The 22,911-nt window shown below is 37.4% G+C and overlaps 1 protein-coding gene across 1 annotated transcript in view; it reads left to right on the plus strand.

Annotated features, from left to right (window-relative positions):
• Positions 1-22,911, plus strand: part of STT3B (STT3 oligosaccharyltransferase complex catalytic subunit B) — a 100,189-nt gene that overhangs the window by 74,135 nt on the left and 3,143 nt on the right. Inside the window, exons 6-15 of the mRNA XM_065932924.1 lie at positions 2,413-2,511; positions 3,512-3,658; positions 4,756-4,804; positions 8,802-8,956; positions 12,286-12,497; positions 13,984-14,171; positions 14,803-14,974; positions 15,859-16,032; positions 17,973-18,086; positions 20,996-21,208. Coding sequence (XP_065788996.1) covers positions 2,413-2,511; positions 3,512-3,658; positions 4,756-4,804; positions 8,802-8,956; positions 12,286-12,497; positions 13,984-14,171; positions 14,803-14,974; positions 15,859-16,032; positions 17,973-18,086; positions 20,996-21,208 — 1,523 coding nt within the window. The remainder of the gene's footprint in view (positions 1-2,412; positions 2,512-3,511; positions 3,659-4,755; positions 4,805-8,801; positions 8,957-12,285; positions 12,498-13,983; positions 14,172-14,802; positions 14,975-15,858; positions 16,033-17,972; positions 18,087-20,995; positions 21,209-22,911) is intronic.

Consider the following 22,911-nt stretch of genomic DNA (forward strand, 5'->3'; position numbering starts at 1 on the left):
GTACACATAAGCAGGTATAAATGAGATTAGCTTGGATAGAGGAATATTTATAGGTAAAATATTGTTGAGAACTTGTCTGTTTCTATTAGTTGAGATTTGTTTGACACTTAACTCATATTTACAAAGTAATGTGGCCACCTGGCCTTTTTTATGTTTCTTGAGATTGAGTTTCTTTTTCTTGAACCCATCTCCATCACTTTTTTTATTAACTTGAACTCTAGTGTACCACTTCTTTATAAAGAGTTTTCTTTACCTAATGGCAGTGAATGCCTGTGTAGCTGCATCAAACCACTGAAATGAGAGTATTAGCAGGTTTAGTCTCTTTTTGAATATACCTGGAAAAGTGGAAACAGTAACAGATTTTCTTGGGCTTCAAAATCACTGTGGATAGTGACTGCAGCCATGAAAGGAAAGACACTTGTTCTTTGGAAGGAAAGCTATGACAGACCTAAACAGTGTATTAAAAAGCAGAGATACCACTTTGCTGACAAAAGTCTGTCTAGTCAAAGCTGTGGTTTTTCCATTAGTCACGTGTGGATTTGAGAGTTGGACCATAAAGAAAGCTGAGCACCGAAGAATTGATGCTTTCGAGTTTTGGTGTTGGAGAAGACTCTTGGAAGTCCCTTGGACTGCAAGGAGAGCAAACAGTCAATCCTAAAAGAAAATCAATCCTGAATATTCATTGGAGGGACGGATATTGAAGCTGAAGCTTCAGTAATTTTGCCACTTGTTGTGAAGAGCCAACTCATTGGAAAAGACCCTGATGCTGGGAAATATTGAAGGCAAAAGGAGAAGAGGGCAGCAGAGGGAGAGATGGTTGAATAGCTTCACCAACTCAATGGACATGAATTTTAGCAAACTTCAGGAGATAGTGAAGAACAGGGAAGCCTGGCGCATTGTAGTCCATGGAGTCACAAAGAGTTGGACAGGACTTAGTGACTGAATAACAACAACAGTTCTTTAAGGTCGCAAAATGACCATGTTCCCATTTTTTTTCCTAATTCTGCCTCCTTGACTCCTTGGGCATCTACACAGACTGATTTGTAAGAGAAACATACTGGTATTTAAACACCATCAACCAAAATGGTTGGCAGTTCAAATATATGTGACATAGAATTTCTTGTTCATACTTACTTTTATTGCATTTGCGTTCACATATCTAGTCCAACACTAATGTGTCTGGAAAGTACATTGTTGGATGAGTTTGTTCCTCGGGATCCTCTCGACAGCCAGCTCTCTGTTAGCTTGAATTCATCAGAAGCTTTATACATTGGTCCTTCCTATTACATTCACTTAAGCTTCTTAGCCTTTTCCTAATACTGCAGTCATCCGTGATCAGATACTGTACAGCACACATACACTTCTCTTCACCCAGCTCAGCTGAGAAAGAACGCTTGCTCACTGTTAAGAGAAACCCAAGTGAGTAAGCGTTCTCTCTCAGCTGAGCTGGGTGAAGGGAAGTGTGTGTGTGCTGTACAGTGTGTAGCATACAGATGCGTCTGCTGAACCATTCTCTTGCAGTCTTTTTTCCTAGTAGAGTACTTTGTTTGCCAAGCACTAAATATTGACTATCCTTTACGAGGTGATGTGTATAATAAGCTTTATAAATGGAATATTTTTCACATTTAGTTATTTCAGAAGAATTTTAACTTTTTTCAAAGTAATTTTTAATTACGACTATTCCAAATACTTTGCTGTAGTGATCTGTGAATACCTTAATGCAAAAACAAATCCTTTATACAAGCTGTACCACTCCCCAATTTGCCTGTACACTTAGGTTGATATAAACCACGAGTACTACATAGTATATTCAGTGCAGAAAGCAAATATGTTTCCTTTATTAGATCCTAATAAATTTGTAACTAGTCTGTTTTATGACTTGGCTTCTGTGTACTTAGTTCTTTTGTTCTTTAATCATAGAAAACCTAGTAGATGGACATAAAGTTTGTTTAAACTGGTAACGTACTGTACGAAAAGATTATGAAAAGGTTGTGAAGTACTTAAAAGCTTTTGAGACTGCAAGCTACTCATATAGGATGATGATAAGCTTTCGTTTGGTCATGCATACTTTGTGTTAATGCTAATAGGAATGGTGTTTACATGCTTCTTGGGTCATGTCAACAATTGTTAATGATAGATTGAAAAAATTTGATTCCATTTTCAGAAGAAGAAAACAGCACCAGTCTCCTTAAAATAATACTTTTTTAAAATGGCAGAAAATAATTGTATGTTTTATAATGTATGATTGATTAATCATCAAATATGTATCAGATAGAATAGTCACTTCAAAATTCTATTAAGTGCAGTTAAAACTTTTTCAGTTAAAAAAATATATGAATCGTGTATATATTTATGTTTGAAGTACTTAATGGCAATAGTGAATTGTCCTTGTTTCCTATTTTGTCTTTATAGCATATAGCACTTTCTATATTGTGGGCCTGATATTATCCATGCAGATACCTTTTGTGGGATTCCAGCCAATCAGAACAAGTGAACACATGGCAGCTGCAGGTAGGAAAAATGTTTATGTTCTTTCTTCTATAAGAATCCATGAATGTATGACTGACTGATCTTCAGTGGAATGGAGGGTTCTTTTGGGGTTTTGTTGTTGTTTCTAATTTTCATTGTATTAGTTCTAAAACGTCACCACTGTAAAATATGAATATCACCACTGTAAAGTATGACAGAATTTATTGAGACTTTCTGATATTGGGCTTCTGAAAGTGCCTGTCTTCCCAAGTGTGGCTGTTTTGAGAAGGTTAAAGCATCCTTTTTTTGCCAACACTAAATAACATTTGCTTTGTATAAACAAATATTAAATAGTAATGTATCTGTATACTGAGTTACTATACTACTGAGTTGTCATTTTACCAAATTTAGGTGGAATGGAACATTTCATTTTTATGTTCTTTACATCTCACTAAAATATTTTATCCATGCCTACTAACTAGAATTAAGGGCTTTTATATTGATTATGAAGTCACATAATTCTCCCTAAAGCAGAGCATTTTGCCATCGTTAATCTGGGTCACAGATAACAAGATATAATGAGAGATCGATGAATAAAACTTTATCAGAGATTTCCACACAAGGTCCGTGACCCATAGAAAATCCGTGGGTAGTCATTTTGTTTGTAACATTTTATAAATATCGGTATTTTTAACTTTCTGAGATGATGATGGTCCATAGCTTTTATCATCAGATTTTCAGTGAGAATCTTGAACCACACCCCCCCACCCCAGCTATGAACAGTAACCATATATTGTTGTTCAGTCGCTAAGTCATGTCCCCACGGACTGCAACACTCCAGGCTTCTCTGTTCATATATTAGGGAAAAAAATATGTAACAGAATTTTGGGGATGTATTAATTGGTTACCTGTCATTTGACAAAGGAAATGTCAGATCACTGAATTGTGCAGGGTATTCTAATAGTCTTCCAAATAAATTGTTTCTCAATGTTCTTGGAAAAATGCTTCGTTGATTACTTATATGAACCTTCTCTTTAATTAGGTGTCTTTGCATTGCTGCAAGCTTATGCTTTCTTGCAGTATCTGAGAGACCGGTTAACAAAACAAGAGTTCCAAACCCTGTTCTTTTTGGGTGTGTCACTAGCCGCAGGTGCTGTGTTCCTTAGTGTCATCTATTTGACTTATACAGGTAGGTGTCATCACCTGTGGGATGTGAACCTTGTCTCTAGGCCATTGCAAAAGGTAAATTCTTTTGCAAATTTTATACATGTTCCATTTATCCTAGTAGGTCAGCTATTATTTTCTTATAAACAGTATGAAAATAATGAGTCAAAGGTTCTAAAATGTGTACAGCACTACAAATTTCTTTTTTTTAAAACAATATCTTTGTTGCTTCAGGTTCTGCTAAATCCACATTCAAGCATCCTTCTCTTGATAGATGATTAGACCCAAGATGTGTAAAATTCAAAGTTTCTGGTGTTAATGGCATAGGTTTACCCTCCCTAGTGTGTATATACTCTGTCTCCTGCTTCTAAACAGCCAACCAGATCAGTTTTCAGTCAGCTTCTGAATTCTAAGTTACTTTCTTTTCCTGACTTTACCAGTCTCTAGAAACAAATCAAATTCTTTCTGAAGGTATGTCAAACTAATGAACCAGTTTAGCTCATAAAATCATGAAGAATTAATTGACAGGAATAAAAGGCACAAATGTTTAAAATCAACTTTGTAATTGATCTAAATTTGGCGTACTGGACACCTCTCACTTTTCAAAATTATCCAGTGCTATCTTAATATCTTTATTTTGTTAGTCAATTAGAGGTTTAAAAGAATCAGAAAGCTATCTGCAGTGTTATCAGTCAGCTTGTTGTATTTCTTTGGAAATGTAATGTCCATGGGTATCTTTTTAATTTGATCCCTAAGGCCCAGACAGTGAAGAACCTGCCAGCAATGCAGAAGACCCGGGTTCAATCCCTGAGTCAGAAAGCTCCCCCTGGAGAAGGGAATGGCAACCCACTCCAGTATTCTTGCCTGGAGAATTCCATGGACAGAGGATCACAAAGGATCCGTAGGATCACAAAGAGTTGGGACATGACTGAGTGACTATCACTACTACTACTAACTTTATTTTATCTGATGACCAGCTGTGTGAAATACAGTGTAACCTATTTTTTTTTTAAGGCAGTTCTTTTAACATTAGCTTAAAATTAGTCCAAATAATCAGTAAACATAAAACCAATAAAAACAATGAAACGGTCAATAAATTTACTTTGCATTTTTCCTTCCAAGGTTACATTGCACCATGGAGTGGCAGGTTTTACTCATTGTGGGACACTGGGTAAGTGCAGATAAGTTATGTGCCCTCATGTTATTTAAATATTCTTTTGTCTTCTTTATTGTTAATATCTCTGTCAATACTGGGCAACATTCTAAAATATTTAGCATATACCAGTTTAGTAAATGTTGTATTTTGTTTTTGTTATAATATCTGTTTGGAATTCACTGGTAGTTTGATATGTAAGTCATATTTCTGTTCTTCATGGGCAACTCCTTTTTGTTTATTAAAACATTTCAGGTAACACGTACCATTTTAATGATTGATTTTTTTTTTTGTTTTTACCAATGCATTCAAAGTTTCCATCTGTTAGTAATATTTTTAACCCTTAGGGATGCTGTAGATATGAGAAAAAATTTAATTTTATCTAAGTTTCTTGGTGTTTTTTCACCATCACTTATACTAGAGGATATCTGTTGAGTTTTTTAAGAGTGCTTTTATGAGATGAGTTAATAAAAAAAAAAATAGTTTTGCATTAGCTCAATACTTTTTTAAACTCTAAAAATGTTTTCCTAAGGATAAGAAGATATCTCTTGGTGATAATTGACCTCTCTCCCTTGATTCTGCTGTTCTGTCTTTTTTGTTACCTCATGTGGCCCAATAAAAAACCTACCGCATTTTATTGAGCAGGCCTGCCCTTTGATATAATAACAAAAAGGCCCCTACCCAAGCCTAATTAAAGGGCATAAGCAAATGATGTATGGATGGCTGAAACTAACAGACACATACTCCCAAAGATTAGCGTTTTCATCACCAGAGAGTTTGAGGGAAAAACCCCAGTTGTGGAAGTCAGTTAATTCTGACTAGGTTAAAAATTCTAGGTTAAAATTTTACTAGTCATCCTTATTCTGTTTTCACACTTTACTTACCCACTTTGGAATCTCAGGATATTTCAGAGAAAACCTGTCCTGTCCTTTTCATGTCTCTCACCAACCACCTCTGTGCCATCTCCGTGTTAAGAAAGATATTGTCACAGTAGGATATCTTATTGGATGAGTTATTCTGCTAGTCACACATCCAAAAGGTAGTCGAACTCAATGGTGCAAACTTAGGAAGTGTTTGTTCAGTTCATTCCCTCAGTTGTGTCCAACTCTTTGCAACCCCATGGACTACAACACGCAGGCTTCCCTGTCCATCACCAACTCCCAGAGTTTACCCAAACTCAAGTCCATTGAGTCGGTGATGCTATCCAACCATCTCAACCTCTGTCGTCCTCTTCTCCACCTGCGTTCAATCTTACCCAGCATCAGGGTCTTTTCCAGTGAGTCAGCTCTTCCCATCAGGTGACCAAAGTATTACAGTTTCCGCTTCAGCATCAGTCCTTCCAATAAATATTCAGGACTGATTTCCTTTTGGATGGACTGGTTGGATCTCCTTGCACTCCAAGGAATTTTCAAGAGTCTTCTCTAACACCAGAGTTCAGAAGCATCAGTTCTTTGGTGCTAAACTTTATTTATAATCCAACTCTCACATCTATACAGAACTACTGGAGAAAACCATAGCTTTGACTAGATGGACCTTAGTTGGCAAAATGATGTCTCTGCTTTTTAATATGCTGTCTAAACTGGTCATAACTTTTCATCCAAGGAGCAAGCATCTTTTGATTTCATGGCTGCAGTCACCATCTGCAGTGATTTTGGAGCCCCCCAAAATATAAAGTCTGACACTATTTCCCCATCTGTTTGTCATGAAGTGATGAGACCAGATGCCATGATCTTAGTTTTATGAATGTTGAGTTTTAAGTCATCTTTTTCACTCTCCTCTTTCACTTTCATCAAGAGGTTCTTTAGTTCTTCTGCCATAAGAGTGCTGTCATCTGCATATCTGAGGTTAGTGATATTTCTCCCAGCAATCTTGATTCCATCTTGTGGTTCATCCAGCCCAGCGTTTCTCATGATGTACTCTGCATATAAGTTAAAAAAGCAGGGTGACAGTATACAGCCTTGACATACTCCTTTCCCTATTTGGGATTCTTTTTGCTTTTTTGATGATCCAAAGGATGTTGACAATTTGAACTCTAGTTTCTCTGCCTTTTCTAAATCCAGCTTGAACATCTGGAAGTTCCTGGTTCACATACTGTTGAGGCCTGGCTTGGAGAAATTTGAGCATTACTTTGCTAGCATGTGAGATGAGTGCAATTGTGTGGTAGTTTGAGCATTCTTTGGCGTTGCCTTTCTTTAGGATTGGAATGAAAACTGACCTTTTCCAGTCCCGTGGCCACTGCTGAATTTTCGAAATTTGCTGGCATATTGAGTGCAGCACTTTGAAGCATCATCTTTTAGGATTTGAAATCGCTCAACTGGAATTCCATCACCTCCACTAGCTTTGTTCATAGTTATGCTTCCTAAGGACCACTTGACTTCACATTCCAGAATGTCTGACTCTAGGTGAGAGATCACACCATCATGATTATCTGGATCATGAAGATCTTTTTTGTATAATTCTTCTGTGTATTCTTGCCATGTGTCCTTAATATCTTCTGCTTCTGTTAGGTCCATACCATTTCTATCCTTTATTGTGCCCATCTTTGCATGAAAAGTTCCCTTAGTATCTCTGATTTTCTTGAAGAGATTTCTAGTCTTTCCCATTGTGTTGTTTTCTTCTATTTCTTTGCATTGATCACTGAGGAAGGCTTTCTTATCTCTCCCTGCTATTCTTTGGAACTCTGAATTCAAATGGGTATATCTTTTCTTTTCTCCTTTACCTTTCACTTCTCTTCTTTTCATAGCTCTTTGTAAGTCCTCCTCAGACAACCATTTTGCATTTCTTTTTCTTGGGTATGATCTTGATCACTGCCTCCTATGCGATGTCACGAACCTCTGTCCATAGTTCTTCAGGCACTCTTGTCTTATCAGATTTAACCCCTTGAATCTGTTTGTCACTTCCAGTGTATAATCGTAAGGGATTTGATTTAGATCATACCTGAATGGTCTAGTGATTTTCCCCACTTTCTTCAATTTAAGTTTGAATTTGGCAATAAGGAGCTCATGATCTGAGCCATGGGCAACTTCTGGTCTTGTTTTTGCTGACTATATAGAGCTTCTCCATCTTTGGCTGCAAAGAATATTATCAATCTGATTTCAGTATTGACCATCTGGTGATGTTCATGTGTAGTGTCTTCTCTTGTGTTGTTGGAAGAGGGTGTTTGCTATGACCAGTGCATTCTCTTGGCAAAGCTCTATTAGCCTTTGCCCTGCTTCATTCTGTACTCCAAGGCCAAATTTGCCTGTTACTCCAAGTATTTCTTGACTTCCTACTTTGGCATTCCAGTCGCCTGTAATGAATAGGACATCGTTTTTTGCTGTTAGTTCTAGAAGATTTTGTAGGTCTTCATAGAACTGTTCAACTTCAGCTTCTTCATCATTACTGGTCAGGGCATAGACTTGGATTACTATGATGTTGAATGGTTTGCCTTGGAAACAGACAGATCATTCTGTCGTTTTTGAGATTGCATCCAAGTACGGCATTTTTGGACTCTTTGTTGACTATGATGGCTACTCCTTCTTAGGGATTCTTGCCTACAGTAGTATATATAATGTTCATTTGTGTTAAATTCACCATTCCAGTCCATTTTAGTTCATTGATTCAAAAAATGTCAATGTTCACTCTTGCCATCTCCTGTTTGACCACTTCTAGTTTGCCTTGATTCATGGACCTAACATTCCAGGTTCCTATGCAATATTGCTCTTTACAGCATCAGAACAAGTGCAAAAGAAATTTCTATCTGAGCAAGATTTTTGTGTTAGAAGTCAGAGCCAACACTTTTATAACTGTCCTTTAGATAATTCTAATTTTAGGGGGAAGTATGTTGATTTTGGATTTACCAGTGTGTGTCAGATTTATATCCACTATAGCAGGTAACATTGGAATGTACTTCTAAGCCAGAAGAGGGAGAGATGGGAACCTTATCTATTAGTACAATCAAAGAAAGTTTATTCACCTAAAAGGAGCTGCTGTTTTATCATTTAATTTTTAAAAATGTTAACTTCTTTAATACCAGGTATGCAAAAATACACATTCCAATTATTGCATCAGTGTCTGAACATCAACCTACGACTTGGGTATCTTTCTTCTTTGATCTACATATTCTTGTGTGTACCTTCCCAGCAGGCCTGTGGTTCTGCATTAAAAATATCAACGATGAAAGAGTATTTGGTAAGAGGTTTTTAATAAATACTTTGATTTATTTTTGTTATTGAGATTATCATTCCACCTTAAAGTTTTGTTTGTCATTGCTCGACTTTGCATAAAGATAAACTTTCGTCTCTTACTTTGTATAAGTGCTTAACCAAGAAAAATTAAGGGAATTTGCATTATATATACTCTAATTATTAACTGTTTAAATTTTGTACTAGTATGTAAGCTTTTCATTCAATTTATTGTTTTCTGAGAGGTTAATGTAATGATAGTCTGTTGCTGAGAATTGGAAATTATAACTTTGTTGACAGAATAGACTGTGTTTTCTCAGTTAACTCTGACTAAGTAGGAAGACTTTGGCAGGGGCATCCATGATCCAAAAAATTTCAGTGGAAAGTACATTTTGTAATAGAATCACCTGTAAGTAAATATCCTCTTGGCAGATAGATTTGTGTGATTTTCAACCAACAAGTCTTAAAATTACAAACTATTTTAAAGTCAGTGTTTAAGATAAAACCTGAAACTGAAAGCACTGTAATATGCACAGGGTCACACAAGCAAATATCTTGTACAAATACGTGGCCTGGACCATGCATGACACTCAGAAGTTTCAGAGTGAAGTCAGGAGAGAGAAAATAGCATCTGCATAGGTGCTAACCAAAGAGTAGCACTCTTTTTTTTTGGTTTATATAGGTCAGTGGACTTTGAAGAAAGCCATGTTAATACTACATCACTCAAGAAGAGTTAGCTTAACATATTACCCATTCATGATTTAGCAGTCCCAATCCTAGATACATACCGATAGAAGGGAGTGTGAGTGTCTAACAAAGGACGTGTCTTAAGAATGTACATAGCAATTTTATCCATAATAGCCCCTAATTAGAAACATTTCAAAGGTTATCAGCAGTAGAAAAAAGAGATTCTTATGCATTTGTAGAGTGGAATACAGCACAACAATTAATACAAGAATAGCGTGGGTAAACAAAAGAAGCCAGTACAAAAGAGAACATTTTTATATAATTTTATTTCTATGAAGTTTAAGAATAAGGAAGTATCACTACGAACAAAGCTTGTGGAGGTGATGAAATTCTAGCTGAGTTATTTCAAACCCTAAAAGATGATGCTGTTAAAGTGCTGCACTCAGTATGCCAGCAAATTTGGAAAGCCCAACAGTGGCCACAGGACTGGAAAAGGCCAGTTTTCATTCTAACCCCAAAGAATGCCAAAGAATGTTCAAACTATCACACAGTTGCGCTCATCTCAAACGCTGGCGAAGTTTTGCACAAAATTCTCCAAGATAGGCTTCAGTAGTACATGAACTGAGAACTTGCAGATGTTCAAGCTAAATTTAGAAAAGGCACAACCAGAGATCGAATTGCCAACATCTGTTGGATCATAGAAAAAGCAAGAGAATCCCAGAAAAATATCTGCTTCATTGACTACGCTCAAGCCTTTGACTGTGTGGATTATAACAAACTGTGGAAAATTCTTCAAGAGATGGCAATACCAGACCACCTGACCTGCCTCCTGAGAAGTCTGTATGCAGGTCAAGAAGCAACAGTTAGAACCAGATGTGGAACAATGGACTGGTTCCAAATTGGGAAAGGAGTACGTCAAGGGTGTATATTGTCACCTTACTTATTTAACTTATATATGCAGAGTACATCATGAGAAATGCCAAACTGGATGAAGCACAAGCTGAAATCAAGATTGATGGGAGAAATATCAATAACTTCAGAGAGGCAGATGACACCACCCTTATGGCAGAAAGCGAAGAACTGAAGAGCCTCTTGATGAAAGTGAAAGAGGAGAGTGAAAAACCTGGTTTAAAACTCAACATTCAGAAAAAAAAAGATCATAGCATCCGATCTCATCACTTAATGTCAAATAGATGGGGAAACAATGGAAGCAGTGGGCTTCAAAATCTCTGCAGGTGGTGGCTTCAGCCATGAAAGTAAAAGACACTTGCTACTTGGAAGGAAAGCTGTGGCAAACCTAGACAGCATATTAAAAAGCAGAGACATTCCTTTGCTGACAAAGGCCCATCTAGTCAAAGCTATGGTTCTTCCAGTAGTCATGTATGGATATGAGAGTTGGGCCATAAAGAAAGGTGAGCATTGAAGAATTGATGCTTTCAAGCTGTGGTGTTGAAGACTCCTGAAAGTCCTTTGGACTGCAAGGAGATCAAACCAGTCAATTCTTAAAGGAAATCAATCTTGAATATTCATTGGAAGGACTGATGCTGAAGCTCTAATACTTTGGCCACGTGATGTGAAGGACTGACTCATGGTGCTGGGAAAGATTGAAGGCAGGAGGAGAAGGAGATGACAGAGAACGAGATGATTGGATGGCATCACTGACTCGATGGACAGGAGTTTGAGCAAGCTGCAGGAGTTGGTGATGGATAGGGAAGCCTGGCTTGCTGCAGTCCATGAGGTCACAAAGAGTCGGACATGACTGAGTGACTGAACTGAACTAAGAATAAGGAAAGTTAAATTGTTGCTTTGAAAGTGGAAATAGTGATTACCTGTTTTATGGGAGAGGGTAGTGGTTATTGACTAGGAAGAGACATGAGGGATTCTCCTGAGGAGGGATACAGATGTTCTGTATTTTGATATGGGTGGCAGTTACATAGGTGTGTGCATATAAAAATTCACTGAGATAAACAATATTGTATAGTAAATTATTTTTTAGTCAGGAAAAAAATATGAATTCGTTTCAAGTGAGATGGACACTCAGATGACTCAGTAACTTTGTGAAGTCACAGCCTCTAGCCAGAAATGAATAGAGCCTTTCCCTGTGGTGAGCACATTATCTGGAACGGTTTGACTGTTGGAAAGTACTTCCAGATTTTTTAAGTTTCTTGGTAATAGCTTCATAAGTTCCTCCTTTGGTTAATAAATTATTTTCTTCTCATCCTATTTTTACTTTAAAGCAGGCTTTATGCCAAATATTGGCACGAACTTTTCATAGACTCTATTTGATTCTATAATCTTACTGTGCCTAATAATGTAATTCACCAAACACATTTTCCTCTGTTATGGGTTTTTCTAATACGTGATGCTGTTGACAAATAACGAATTGTCTCACTCCCCATAATAGCTATAATTAATTTGAATCCTGATACATTGCTCTCAACTATTGATATGCAGTGTTTATTTGGTCAATACTAGTTATAATCTGTAAATATGACTTTAAAATTGGTTCAGATTATCAGTTTAAAAACAGCCCTTTAATGAGATGTTTGTCTGTGTTTCGATTGTCCTTTGAAGTAGTTTTGAATATTCAGTGGGTCTTCCTGGGACCCTTTCTTTCCTGAAATATTACAAGAGAACTTGTCTTTGCAGTTGCGCTATATGCCATCAGTGCCGTCTACTTTGCGGGCGTGATGGTGCGGCTGATGTTGACCTTGACTCCAGTCGTCTGCATGCTGTCTGCAATTGCATTCTCAAACGTTTTTGAGCACTATTTGGGGGATGACATGAAAAGGGAAAACCCGCCTGTGGAGGACAGCAGTGATGAGGATGACAAGAGAAACCCAGGAAATTTGTATGATAAGGTGGGAAATCTAAAGTAAGGCCTTTAAAAGTTTTATGTGTTTTGTTTTTCCACCATAATAAGAATCATACACATTAAGAAGTGTGGTTAAACAAGAATCTAGACAAACTGACACTTTTCGTTCGTCTTTTCACTCAGAATATGAAAATAGAATGTCATCAGAGTATATAATCACCTTTTGGGTCAGGTTTTATAAACTAAAACCCAATTTTGAGAGCAAAAAGCTGGTGCTCTTACTAAATTACATAAGATTTAACACTATAAATCTTTCTGAAACCATGTGCACAAGGGTTTATCCTTGAAGTCCATATGCAGTGTAAACTTTTTAAATACCTGGTAGACTGAATAGTAAATGAAGGATATCGTGTGTGCTCAGTTTTGTCTGACACTTTGCAACCCCATCGACTGTAGCCCACCAAGGTCCTCTGTCCATGGGATTTTTCAGGCAAGAATAGTGGAGTGGGTCGCCATTTCCTCCAGGGGATCTTCCCATGTCTCCTGCATTGGCAGGTGGATTCTTTAGCCACTGCACCACCTAGGAAACCCCATATGAAGTGTATTAAATGCCCCCCCCCCCCCCTTTTTTTTAAGTCTCCAGTTCATTAGTACTAGGTGCTGGACCCATATAATGTAATTCACTTTTAAGATCTCAGGAAACAGAGCAGAATTATATTTGGTGGAAGTGTGGATAAGACTTGGAGCACTTGTCTTGAACAACAAGTTAAACTTTACTATATTGACTAGGTTTTTAAGTAGCAGTAAGCAATGAAACTTCCTAGTATAAATATTAATTTAAAAATTTTCTTTCCTTACTATGATAGGTCCAATATCATTCATACAGATTACTGCTATTAAAGTACATGCCTGCTTTTGTGTTTATTTTTGTTTTGTGGTTTCTTAATAATTAACCTTGCAGTTTAGAACCTCTGACTCTGTCCTGTTCTCTCCTGGTTTTTGAAGAGGTTTATTGTTTTGTTTTCAAAAATACAATCTTGATTTTAACAAGCCTTGACTTAGGGTTTGGAAATTGGAAAACTCATTCTGATAATGCTTTTTTTCCCCTGTACTAAAGTCCTACAAAGTCCTGGATTACAACTGAACATTGCTTTTTTCAGGATGAGGAATTCAATTTTTTTATAAGGAAAAGTTGCCAGGATGAGACCATTTGGTTCTCCCCTTCATATTTATTTAAACATAAGGTCAATTGAGTTCCAAAGCAACTTCTTACTAGAGATATTTTGCTCTGCAACCACTTCCTGGATTGGGTTTAGTTCCTGGAAGTCTTCTCATTGACAGTTGACTTGAGAATCTACCTTGATAATTCTTAGAAAACATTGTACGACCCGCACAAGAATTCCTGATGGTTATACATTCTCCTCTTGAAAGACTTAAATTGATAGATAACATTCTCCCAACTTCTCCATGTAATGTCTTAATGAAATCAAGTCAGATGATGGATTTGTCTCATCAGTGTTCTGTATTTTCAGGCAGGCAAAGTGAGGAAGCATGTAACCGAGCAGGAAAAAACAGAAGAGGGATTAGGTCCTAATATAAAAAGCATCGTCACCATGCTGATGCTGATGCTGTTGATGATGTTTGCAGTCCACTGCACCTGGGTCACAAGCAATGCCTACTCCAGCCCAAGCGTGGTCCTGGCCTCTTACAATCATGACGGGTAAGAAGATGGCTTGACTACGAAAGGATTCCACACCTGCTCTTTTCTTTTGTCTCAAAAGATAGAATTCAGAGGTCTGTCTGAATATCTTTGCATATATAACATACACATTAGTCTTAAAGTGTCATGTTTGGACACAGCATCATCATTACCAAGAAACCGATTAGACATGCACATTCTTGACCCCACCTAAGCATGTAGAGTTAGAAACCTGGGGGTGAGACTCAGGAATCTGTGGCTTAAGAAGTGCCCCAGGGGGGAAAAAAAAAGTGCCCCAGGGATTCTAATGCAGTTGAAATTTAACAGCAGGTGGTTTCTGTACTGCCCGTACATTACCACCCCAGCTTCTGCTTCACGTGGGTGCTCTTCAGACTTGTGCAATATCAGGCTCCATTTCAAAACTACTAAATCAGAATTTCCTTTTTTACGTGATAGCCTGGTGGTTTGTATGCCTTAAGTCAAAGAAGCACGAATCTAGCTCTTCTTTTTCTTTTTCTTCCCTACCCTGGAGGCTTTTTAACTACCATCCTTAAAATATGAAATTATTTAGTGACCTGGCACCCCAAGATTTTAAGAAACCATCTTCACATTTATAAGGTCTTATTTAAATGAATATTGTGATTCTTTTCAGAACTAGGAATATTTTAGATGATTTCAGAGAAGCTTACTTTTGGCTAAGGCAGAATACAGATGAACATGCCCGAGTGATGTCTTGGTGGGATTACGGCTATCAGATTGCTGGGATGGCTAATAGAACCACTCTGGTGGATAACAACACCTGGAATAACAGCCACATAGCACTGGTAAGAACTTGACCAACAAAAGACCAAAAGTTACAAACTTTTAATTGCTACTTAGACATCAGACTTCACTTGTGATTAAGTAGGAAAACTGGGGGGGGGGGGGAGTATTTTTTGCTTGCTGAATTTTCAACATACTTCTCTACATATTTGTTCAGTAAAGTGATTCAAGGTATGCTTACTTATCTGGTTTTTAAGACTAGAATTTGTTTACATATCGTTCAGAATCAGAGGCTTTATGCTGGCGAATGAGGCAAAATCTGAAACTTACTGTACTTGTCTTATATTTTCCATTTCGTAACTTAAGAAAATTATTTGCAGATGTGTAAAGCAAGTGCACTGTGTTTTATGAACATGCAGATTATGTTCACTCTAGCTATTAAATAACTAATTTTCATTAATTAAAGTAATCACCTCTCTGTTCTCTAAAGATTTTAAATAGATAGCTGGGTGTTAGCCAAATGAATTTTGTTTGTATTAGTGTTGTGGCTAATCATTAGATGTTTGGTAGACTGAAGAAAAGGATATATTTGTTCTAGCTAGATGGATGGTCATCCCCAGCCTGAGATTTTGAGAAATTGTACTTCTTTTAAGCTTGCTTGCTTTCATATTAAATGTTAACTTAATGCGACCAAATTATTAGGAAAATAAAAGAGCACGTATTCTGATTTTGACATTTCTGCTGTAGTTGGCTATAGTAAGGGAGGTGCTTATTAAATCTCATGAATTTGTTGAATTCATAGCAGATTGTTTCTATAAAAGGAATTCCATGTGAATCAAACTTTTGAGATGCATTCTATTTTAAGGTAAAAATGTGCGTTCATGTTTGTTTTTAGTGTTATTTTGGGGCTATGAACACATATTCTCACTTTTTTTTTATTCTGTAGGTGGGAAAAGCTATGTCTTCAAATGAAACAGCAGCTTATAAAATCATGAGGAGTCTGGACGTAGATTATGTTTTGATTATTTTTGGAGGGGTTATTGGTTATTCTGGTGACGACATCAACAAGTTTCTCTGGATGGTTAGGATAGCTGAAGGGGAACATCCAAAAGATATTCGGGTAAGAAACTAGGTCATTCTAGTGTGAAGGACCGTTCCCAGAGTCCAGGTCTGGTGATTAGGTCTGGTGATTAGGGCCATTTCAGTTGATCACTAATAGAGATGCCAGAAATAATTCACTTGTAGTGCTGTTATGAGATTTTTCTGGTAATGTAGATGAACCCTCAGCCTCATGACTGGTTTAGAATAATCAGAATGATGATTGAAATAGTAAAACATTGGTACAAAATCAAAACCGCTTAGCTCAGAAGGCAATCCCTTAATACTTCCCTTTGCTGGCCTCTTGTCCTTCTATCAACGTTTTCCACTCTGTCACTCTCTCCTAGCCCATGAAACTCGTTCTGTATTTTCTTTCCTTGGCTTATCTGACATGCATGTTACAATCTTTTCTTCTTGGGGTGCCTTCCCTACAACAGTTCTGTCCCCTTCCAGAGGTCCTTCTGTGGTACATCCATGTCTCTGCTCATCAGGTCATGTCCAGCTTGTTTTGTAGGTAAACTCTGCTGTATCCTCCCACTCAGCTATGGGCACAGAGAGGATGGACACCCAGCAGTGAGGTTACATGATGAAGGCGTAAAAGAGGAGAGTAGGATTCACTGCTGATCCAGAAAAAAAGAACCTTTTGGGGAAACATGGGAATGTATTTTGTGTGACAGGGGTAAAGTTGAGTAAAGCCCCAGATTTCCTGTTTAAACATAAATGCTTAACTACCCAACATTATCCCTTAAACTACCATTAATAAATAGTATTTCCTTGTATTTACATTGGTCTTAATCTTTCATGTATGTGAGTTTTCACTTGTGGATTTGCTTTTAGCAATGTTAATATTGTGACATGATCGATTGGGATATGTTTTGAAGATTTATGTAGAGAAAAATCCTAATTTCCTGTGCTTTGTGAGTTAGGTAATTTACACATTCACATAGTTCAAAAAATGAAATATACAGGGACATACAGTATAAGTTTATCCCCCCCAAAAAAGAAAGGGAAAAAAGTCCAGGGTAATCTCTTGTTATTTTCTTATTCCAATTGAAGCAGATAACTAGTAGGAAAATATACACATTGTTGTTGCTTTTTTTTTTTTTAACTTCACAATATTCTGTGGAGATCTTTACATATTAAAATAGGCGGATCCTTCTTCATTTCTGTTTTTTTACATCTGTATAGTGTGTTCCATTGTGTGTGTGCACTATGATTTATTTAACCTGTCCCTGTTAATGGATATTAAGGTTTTTCGAGTTTTTTTCATCTGAAACAGTGGTGCAGTAAATAACTTTCTACACTCATCATTTTGCCCACATTTTAGTATCTCTGTAGGATAAATTCCTAGAAAAGAAATTTCTGTCAATAGTATCAGATTGGCCCTCTCAGAGGTTAATTTATAAATTTGATGAGCTCACAATAAAAATTGCTGTAAGAGTTTTCTAAATGTTCCCCTCCCAACTAAAAAAACGGTTTTGACGTTCATGTGGGAAAATAAAACAAATTTAAGAGAACTCTGAAAAGGAATAATGGCTGGGGAAGGGTAGGCAGTTGGAGAGTCAGCATACCTAGTATTAATTCATGGTGTTGGTACTTTTTTTTTTTTTTTTAATTATTGAGGTTTTATTATAACATGGTTTAAAATCTGGTAGAATTAATTGCTCTCCTTCATCCAGCAAACTATTGCTCTCTTTATGTTTTCTTGGATACTTTTTTCTTTTAATAAATAATTTCTGGACTGAGTGTTAAACACCCATGGTAGTTTTGTGCATTTTTAAGAGATCACATTAAATTTATAAATTTGTCTTCTAATACTGTATTTTTTTGAGATTTAACTAAATATGGCTTTATGAAAATAACCTCAAAAGCTAGCTCTCATGGGGAAATGAAAAGGGGAACCTGTAGTTGTGAATATGTTATATTAAACTGACACAGAAACTTCTGGATTGTTTCCTATAGGAAAGTGACTATTTCACCTCACAAGGAGAATTCCGTGTAGACAAAGCAGGATCCCCTACTTTGTTGAATTGCCTTATGTATAAAATGTCATACTACAGATTTGGAGAAATGCAGGTTAGTTATAATCTTTGTTTTTTTCTATAATCTTTATTTTATAAGCTTTATTCTAGATTTTTTCTGTAGTCTTTATTAACAGGAATATTTTTAACAGTAGTCTTGTTTGACTCTAAAAAGCAGGCTAATATTTTGGTTGTGTTCTAAAGAAAAATGTGCTCATCTAAAATTTTTCTACTCTATTAAATTTACTTTCTGAAACTTCTGTGTGAGAAATGAGGACATATTTTTTAGAGCAGAGATTTCTTTCCAAAATGTTAATTAACAGAGGCTTAAATCCAACCCTTGCCTGTCATCCTGCCTTTTTGACTCTATGTTTTTGGAAAATGTTGCTCTCCCAGGGAGAGGTCTTTCAGCTGGGAAGCAGTGTGATCTTAAGTAGCTTACTCTACTGCCTGATGAGGGAAAGCCGGAAATTAAAAGGTTACATTATTTAGTCACTTCACACATTTGTTCTCTCCCTGTTCTCCATTACCTCAAATAGCTGGGACTCTCTAGGTCAGTGTTTCCCAGAAAATTAGAATGATGTGCTACATAAGATTTAATCAATGAAAGGAATGAATGGACAGGGAAGTATTGTGGCAAAAGGAACAAACAACAGACTGTCACAAATTGGGGTCCAGATCAGGCTCTATCATACCATGTAATCCTTGGATGAGTCACATTCTCCCTGGGCTTGGTTTTTTCCTTATCTGTTCATAATGGGGCTCCTCGTGGCCTGTACTGTTCCCTAACTTTCATATTGCATGACTGTCATACCGAGTTACACCTTCATACTAAGGTTATATTGAAAACTTTCTGGTTCCATGCTGCTTTCTGGTTGATACTAGAAGGCAGAGGAAAAATTGCTTGTTTAATTTTGTACGAATACCACAGGTCAAGATAACACTTCTGCATTACTCATTTGGAATTACTCTGCAAGTAGCTTTAAAAAATAATAATTTTACTACTAGGTTTAAATTTTTGTTTGTGTTTTGATTTCTTTTGAAGGCAAACTGCCTGGTCTCTAACCTCATGCTATGCTAAGAGAGAAGCACTAAGGGCATAATAATTATCTACCCCAGAAAATGGGTGAAAGATTAGTTTCTCTATTCACTAGTGATAGCGTTGAAGGACCTTCTTTTTTTTCCCTGTCTGATCGAGAGCTCTAAGCTATGCTTCTAGCATGCATTCATTTTGATGCCTTTCCCTACTCAAGAATATGTTCAAGACATGAAGTATACCTTCCTGTTGTAAGATATATAATAACAAATTATTCCCTCATTGGACAAGATTTGTTTTCTGGTCTTTTTTTTTTTTCCATTTATTTTTATTAGTTGGAGGCTAATTACTTTAAAATATTGTAGTGGTTTTTGTCATACATTGACATGAATCAACCATGGATTTACAGGTATTCCCCATCCCGATCCCCCCTCCCACCTCCCTCTCCACCCGATTCCTCTGGGTCTTCCAGTGCACGAGGCCTGAGCACTTGTCTCATGCATCCAGCCTGGGCTGGTGATCTGTCTCACCCTAGATAATATACATGTTTCGATGCCGTTCTCTCAAAACATCCCACCCTCGCCTTCTCCCAAAGAGTCCAAAAGTCTGTTCTGTACATCTGTGTCTCTTTTTCTGTTTTGCATATAGGGTTATCGTTATCGTCTTTCTAAATTCCATATGTATGTGTTAGTATACTGTATTGGTCTTTTTCTGGCTTACTTCACTCTGTATAATGGGCTCCAGTTTCATCCATCTCATTAGAACTGATTCAAATGAATTCTTTTTAATGGCTGAGTAATATTCCATGGTGTATATGTACCACAGCTTCCTTATCCATTTGTCTGCTGATGGTCATCTAGGTTGCTTCCATGTCCTGGCTATTATAAACAGTGCTGGGATGAATATTGGGGTGCACATGTCTCTTTCAGATCTGGTTTCCTTGGTGTGTATGCCCAGAAGTGGGATTGCTGGGTCATATGGCAGTTCTAATTCCAGTTTTTTAAGAAATCTCCAGACTGTTTTCCATAGTTGCTGTACTAGTTTGCATTCCCACCAACAGTGTAAGAGGGTTCCCTTTTCTGCACACCCTCTCCAGCATTTATTGCTTGTGGTCTTATTTTTAAATTGAATTCACTTAGGTTCTATGTGACAGTGTAAACCTACTCTGAGAATTTCTTAAAATCCTCTCCCTTCCCTCCATGTTTTGCTCTTCTTATCCCTGGTTAATCTTCCCTTGGTTTGGTTTAATGTCCTTTGTAGTTGCCACTTTCAGGATGGTTAGCATCAGGCTTCCTTGTGCTCTGATTTCACAAGTAGCACTGGTGAGATAGAGCCACACTGAATAAGGTAAAGCATCGTGCACCTTACCTCCTAGTGGAGGATGCAGGTAATTTTGAAAACAAATAAAAATTTTAGCAACAAACACTATAGCGTAAAAGAATCAGTGGAGGAGACTTCTCAGTCATTAATCTCAAGAAAAGATTTCCCTGAAGTGATGGTATTTGGGCTGAGACCAGAGAATAGAAAGGAGCCAGTCATGCGAAATTGCCAGATGAAGAACTTTGAGGCTGACAAAGTAATCTGGTAGTGCAAGGCCCAGGCAGGGAGGCCCTTCTGTGTGTTTGCTCTGAAAACCTATAAGAAGGGCTTTCATGGATTTCATTTTGCTGTTTTGGGTTTTTTGTGCCTGCAGGCTGCTCGTCCACTCTAAGGGTTCAGTGAAACTCTAATTCTTAAGCACTGAGTTTCTCTCTTGCTGATTTCTTCCTGTCTGGTTAGCAACATATGAGGACTGTTAACAGTATATCACTCTGATTCTGTTTCACTAGTTTAAAAGGAGAGAGTTGTACTCTGGTGATAACAACTTCCTTCTAGTACTGAATGTTTTCCGGTATGTTTAACATCCAGTACTCATGTCACTTTTGCAGCTGGATTTCCGTACACCTCCAGGTTTTGATCGGACACGTAATGCTGAGATTGGAAACAAGGACATTAAATTCAAGCATTTGGAGGAGGCCTTCACGTCAGAGCACTGGCTTGTAAGGATATATAAAGTGAAAGCCCCTGATAACAGGGAGACACTAGACCACAAACCTCGAGTAACCAACATTTTCCCCAAACAAAAGTATTTGTCAAAGAAGGTGGGTACCAAGTGAAGTCAGGTCTATAAAAGAGTAACTCAAGATCAGTCGGTTTGTCTGAGAAATTATTAAAAATTGCTAATAGGTTTTCATTTGCCAGATTTGTAAAGACCAGGGCTTAACAAAGTAGATATCAAATTCCAACCTGCTGAGGGCAGTCCTTACAAACTGAGCACTTAAGCTACCCCAGGAAGCAGCTGTTTCTGGAGAGTTCTTCATGGGAAGAGTGGTTATCAGTGAACTGAGTCAAGATTTTTCAGAGACATTCTAGCTTTAATTTGTGCCACTCCCATTACAAAGACTAGGTCGTAGAGTAAGATGTGTCTGTGGCCATCAGTTTCTGAACCTTTGTGAAAGTAAAAATGCCAAACACTCAGTAACAGTTGTGATTCATTCATGATCGTTTGGTCAAAGCAAATTTATATAGCATTTTCACGTTCCAGTCTCAGTACAATGTTACTATATTATTCATTTAATTAAAAGCTCAAGTTGAATTGAGTCCTGAATCCTCAAAAAATTTATCTTTAGATAATTATTAAGTATAATTTGTCACAAAAAAGCTTGTGGGCAGAATTATGATGATGAGACCATTGCAGTCCTTTTATAATACTTAATAAGACACAAAGCCTTTTATTAGAGGTCATTATGGCTCACTTAAACCAAATAGGTCTAATCTTTGCTATAAAAACTGTTGAAAATGAGTATTTATATGGTTTGCCCTCTGTGGGAGATGGAAAATAATGAGCAGTCAGATGAAATATGAAGATTGTATTTTAAAGTACAACCCTTAAAAATACTAGTTGTTATTAGACTGATTTCAGTCTTAAGTCTTGAAAGATGTTTATGTTTACATTGTCCAGATCAGTTATTTTAAATCATTGAAGGGGCTTCCCTGGTGTCTTAGTCGGTAAAGAATCTGCCTCCGATCGAACCCAGGGTTCGATCCCTGGGTCAGGAAGATCCCCTGGAAAAGGGAATGGCAACCCACTTCAGTACTCTTGCCTGAGAAACCCCATGGATGGAGGAGCCTGGCAGGCTACAGTCAATGGGGTCACAAAGAGTTGGACATGACTGAACAACTAACACTTTCACTTTGTATTACTTAAAATATACTTCAGGTATGCTCAGAATACAAATTCAGTTTATACTATAAAAGTGCTAAGTATTAACTGTATGATATGTAAATGGATACTTCCTGTGCCAGGAATAGGTTACCATATCTTGACTGACGTATTGAAACATGTCAGAGAGCTGGCACTCGCTGTGTCAGTCGTGTCGAGTGACTTGGTGTCTCCTGAGCACATGGTGGGAGAAACTCGTGGGTCACATCAGTGCAGAAGTCAGAGTACACACTGCCCGTCCCAAGGCAGTCAGTCACTCCTCAGACATCTCAGCCCTGTTAAGGTCCCCCTCTTCTGAAAAACATAGCATTGAACTAGCGGGTCCTATTGATGATAGTGAATTTTCTTAATCTGACCTCTTCTTGTCTTCCCATTATTTCTCCCAAATAGACAAGTGAATGGATAAATAAATCCATCTGTCTTGTATGCCCCAAACCTATATTCTAGTTGCCACCAGTGTGATTCTTGTATTTTCTGATTTCCATGGCTTTATAGGTGGTTTGTACTAACAGGAATGATTTTTGTTTTGCTTTCCTCTCCCCATCCTAGTTTCTGCTTTTGAGGGGGTGAGTACAGCAGCCA

Source organism: Muntiacus reevesi, chromosome 4 (genome assembly GCF_963930625.1).
Source record: "Muntiacus reevesi chromosome 4, mMunRee1.1, whole genome shotgun sequence".
In the NCBI taxonomy this organism is placed as follows: domain Eukaryota; kingdom Metazoa; phylum Chordata; class Mammalia; order Artiodactyla; family Cervidae; genus Muntiacus; species Muntiacus reevesi.